The 4,366-nt window shown below is 40.4% G+C and overlaps 1 protein-coding gene across 2 annotated transcripts in view; it reads left to right on the forward strand.

The window, feature by feature from the left end:
- Window positions 1–3,733, forward strand: part of SDC3 (syndecan 3) — a 124,704-nt gene extending 120,971 nt beyond the window's left edge. For both annotated transcript variants that reach the window (XM_070763944.1, XM_070763943.1), the window contains exons 4-5: window positions 494–758; window positions 1,670–3,733. In XM_070763944.1, the coding sequence (XP_070620045.1) occupies window positions 494–758; window positions 1,670–1,836 (432 nt within the window). In that variant the 3' untranslated portion in view covers window positions 1,837–3,733. The remainder of the gene's footprint in view (window positions 1–493; window positions 759–1,669) is intronic.
- The last annotated feature ends 633 nt before the right edge of the window (window positions 3,734–4,366 follow it).

The raw sequence follows: 4,366 nt of genomic DNA on the forward strand, positions 1-4,366 counted from the left end.
GAGAAGAATAGCCAAAGATGATTTAGGCTCATGGCAAAAGGAGGAATACCTTGTTCTTTTTTCTTGGATACAACCATTTTTTCATTTCACCTCTTTTCCCCCTTCTCATAGAAAATGATGAATGCATAGCAATCAGTGCACATTTTGAGGTTTTTAAGGGGCAATAGGCTCTTAACAGGTTGGTATGTGCAGAAGCAAACCCCCCCCCAGACTTGCAACTCTGTGCGCGTGATTTTTGCTATCACACTGCCTTGTGGCCTTGTACCAGGTGCAGCCCTCCACCGTTCCAGAGTCGTCTGCAGGTCCATATACACTGCAGGTCCATATACACTGCAGGTCATCTATGTCTGTCATCCTATATCTCAGGCCAACCCAGGTAGTGGACAAGTCACACCTTGCTCAATGCCTGGCTTGGAGAATGCTGGAGAAAAATGCATTAATTCACTTTCCTGCTTTCTGTATTCTCTTTATTTTCTCTCTCTCTCTCTTCCAGGCGGAACCCATGGAAACGACCCTTTCCACAGTTGTAATGAATGAACCGGAGGTTCCCATCAGTGGGGACTCTGAAATCCGGGAGGAGGAAGAAGTAGCTCAGACCGAGCTTGGCAACGAAGTGGTGCCTCTGGTCACCCCTGCAGCTGGGCCAGGCTTGAAAAAGAAAATGGAACCAGGGCTCTTAGACAATACAATAGAGTCTGGGAATTCAGCAGCACAACTGCCCCAGAAAAACATATTGGAAAGGAAAGAAGTGCTCATAGGTAAGATGCATATTACAGATTGCCAATCTGGCTCTGAAGCCATGTGCGAAGGACGGAATGAAATGGTCTTTGGTTTCCTTGCATTGGAGCGCATGATGTGGCTTTCCAGAGTGCTGAAAGCAAAATGTTGCCTTGGGGAATTTACCCTTCCTTCCTTCCTTCCTTCCTTCCTTCCATCCATCCATCCATCCATCCATCCATCCATCCATCCATCCATCCATCTCTCTAATTGGCCATTCCTCCCTACGTCCTCAGGCTTTTAATATTCAATTATTTTTTTCATCTGATAACCATCAATCCACCTATCTGTCCACCTATCTGTCCATCCATCTGTCCATCCATCCATCTACCCATCCATCCACCTACCTGATCATTTTCCCCTACTTCCTCAGGCTTTTAATATTCAATTATTTTTTCTTCCTCTGTAGATACTCCTGATATCCATCCATCCATCTGGCTACCTGTCCATCCATCCACCTGTCTATCATCCCTCCCTCCCTCCCTCCACCCACCCACCCACCCACCCACACATCCATCCATCCACCCATCTACCCACCCACAAACCTGCCCATTTCCCTACTTCTTCAGGCTATTAATATTCAATTATTATTTTTCTTCCTCTGCAGACTTTTCTGATATCCACCTGTCCATCCATCCATTCATCATCCACCCATCTCTCCATTCATCCATATATCTATCCCTCCCTCTACCTGCCCATTCCTCCCTACTTCCTCAGGCTTTTACTATTATTAAAATTATATATATAAATTGTTTTTATATATATAAATATATATGAGTCTTCGGAGAGGGGCGGCATACAAATCTAATAAATTGAATTGAATAAATTGAATTTTATACAAAAGGTAAACAGATACAAATCTCCCTAACTTTCCTCTGTCGTCCCTTTGCAGCTGTGATTGTGGGAGGGGTCGTTGGGGCCCTCTTCGCAGCTTTCCTGGTGATGCTCTTGATCTACCGGATGAAGAAGAAAGACGAAGGAAGCTACACGCTGGAAGAGCCCAAGCAGGCAAGTGTCACATACCAAAAACCTGACAAGCAGGAGGAATTTTATGCATAGACTGGAACCTCGAGTGCCTCGCCATCTCTTTCGGTCTCAATGCTGTCCTTTTTTAAAAAAGAAAACCCACCAACAACAACAACCCAAACCCATCTCTGATTCAACCTCTTTCTAATCGAGTCTATCAAGCTTAACCTGAAAGATTGAAGAAACCAACCGTTTTTAAAAAGGGTTGCACATTTTTTTAGAAGTCAACAGAGCTGACTCACATTGTAGCACAGGAGATCCTGAAAGGAGGGCTGATGTGGGAGGACCCAAGAGGTAAGACCTTTTTCGTCTGTCTCCTGGAAGATCTTCTGGAATTAACAAGAAGTCCTGGACTCATACCTAACTCAGGACTAGAGCACTGATCTTTTTTTAAAACTAAGTGGACACTTTTGGTTGTCAATACTTTTCTGATACTCTTCAAGACGAGGGTTTTAACTTCACGTGCTAGAAGATGCAATATTTGATAGACCATGCTGCTCACCAGCCATCGCCTCTTCCGACTGAGCAACTGTGCTGGAGTTGGCCCTTGGCATTGCTTCTTTGAAGATGTCACCTGGCCTACAGGGGCATTCCTTAACGCTCGTGTCTTGCTTCCTTTGTCCCTTCATCTCATCCCTGTTCAACAGCCAAAAGACCTCAGATGCTACCTTTCTGTTGCAAACCCAGCCTAAGCTTGCCTTGGTTTCCAACTGAACCTTGTGCCCAGATTTATTGGGATTCGTTTAATCTCGATTAGCGCAGTATTGCAAGTCTAGGCAAGAGACTTTTCTAACATATTGATCGTGAGGAGGAGGAGATGGCAATACCCATTTTTTTAAAAGAAAAGAAAATCAAGCTATCTTCTAAAATCATCTAGGAAATAGATCATATTTCACGCATCTTGATGAATGGTGTGGTCATTTCTTCATTGGCGGGGGGGTCTGGTGGGAAGTTTATTGGGGAAACCAAGAGTAGAATGACGTGAGCCTAGTTCTTTGATTCCGTGGGACTCTGTAAATAGATGGATTAAATAAAAATGAAATAAGTATATAGAGAACTTGAGTGGGGGAAGAATCCTGATTCTTCTGAAGCAGTAAGTTGTAGAGTAACGGCAAGCATACAAAAGAAATGTTTCGGTCAAGTTTGTTAAGCAAGTTCATATTTCATAACAATGTAGAAAAGGTGACTGTGCTGACCCCAAAGAGTTATAAGGATGTTATAAACCCCAGTCTGAGCAAAGAACGAGAATAAAAACAGCAAATGAACCAGATAATTGGAATGTTGGATACCATACAATAAAATCAAGCAATGGAAAGACCAGTGTTTTAACCTATCGGAAGGTGAAGTCAGAATAACAAATCTGTAGTAATTGTTTGGGGGGGGGGGGGAAAAGACACATGAATGATAAATGTGCTGTAATTATGTCAGTGATAGAATGTTGTTACAAGATGCTTGTTGCTCTTGGTAATTAATAATTTCCTGTTGCATTAATTGAATGTTGTACACATGCACCTTGAGTAGAATGCGATGACCAGAAGCTGTGATTATATTATTTGTGGTTGTGAAGAAAGTAGAAAGGATGTAGAGTTGTACATGAACACGCTCCTGACAAATATATACGGAGAAAAGCTGGGAATTATGTTTCCCATTTAAAAAAGTAGAGAAAGTTTTTTAAAAGTATCAAAGCTGTAGATTACGGCATCTAAAAGTTTATCAAAGCCACTGAAGGGGAAAAAAAAGAGTGTTGTTTTTTTTGAACGATAGCAATTTTTATTGAATTTTCAAACCAATACAGTTAATTATAGCAGTAGTACTAGTAATAATAGAAGTAATAATGGTTAAGAACCAAATTAATACATTTCATTTCAACCTTTTTGAGTAAATTATATATATCTTAAAAAAAAAATTAAACAGCACAAAAGAAAAAAAATGAGAAAAATATTTAGAAAAACACTAAACATTGTGAAAAATTAGTACTTTTCTATTATGTCAAAGTAATAGTATTGTCTGATGTTTATCCAAAGTGATAAAGATTAATTTTAAAACTTCCTGTTAAACCTGGAGCATCCAGAATCATATTGTCCAATATTGCCTCTTCGTTGCTGCAAAGGTTGGAGAATTCACAAATTTCATTAAGTTATGCTTTAAAATGTCTCCTTCTAGTAAGATATCAGAATCACTTAAAAAGGAAAAGACAACAGTTCAGATATGATGTATCAAAACCTTTTTACAGATACAGAACGTTCAGACTTTTGGAAAGTACAGGTTAGTCCTCGATTTATAACTACAATTGAGCCCCAAATTTCTGTTGCTCGGGGACAGTTGTTAAAGTAGTTCTGTCCCATTTTACAACTGTCATGAAATGAATTGCTGTGGTCATTAAGTTAGTAACATGGTTGTTAAGTGACTCTGTTTTTCCCATTGACTTTGCTTGTCAGAATATTGCAAAATCTGACCAAATGACCTTGGCACACTTCAACCGGCATAAGTACATGCCAGTTGCCAAGCATCTGAATTTTGATCATGTGAACGCAAGGATGCTACCATGATCGTTAGTGTGAAA

This window comes from Erythrolamprus reginae, chromosome 11 (genome assembly GCF_031021105.1).
Source record: "Erythrolamprus reginae isolate rEryReg1 chromosome 11, rEryReg1.hap1, whole genome shotgun sequence".
NCBI lineage: Eukaryota > Metazoa > Chordata > Lepidosauria > Squamata > Dipsadidae > Erythrolamprus > Erythrolamprus reginae.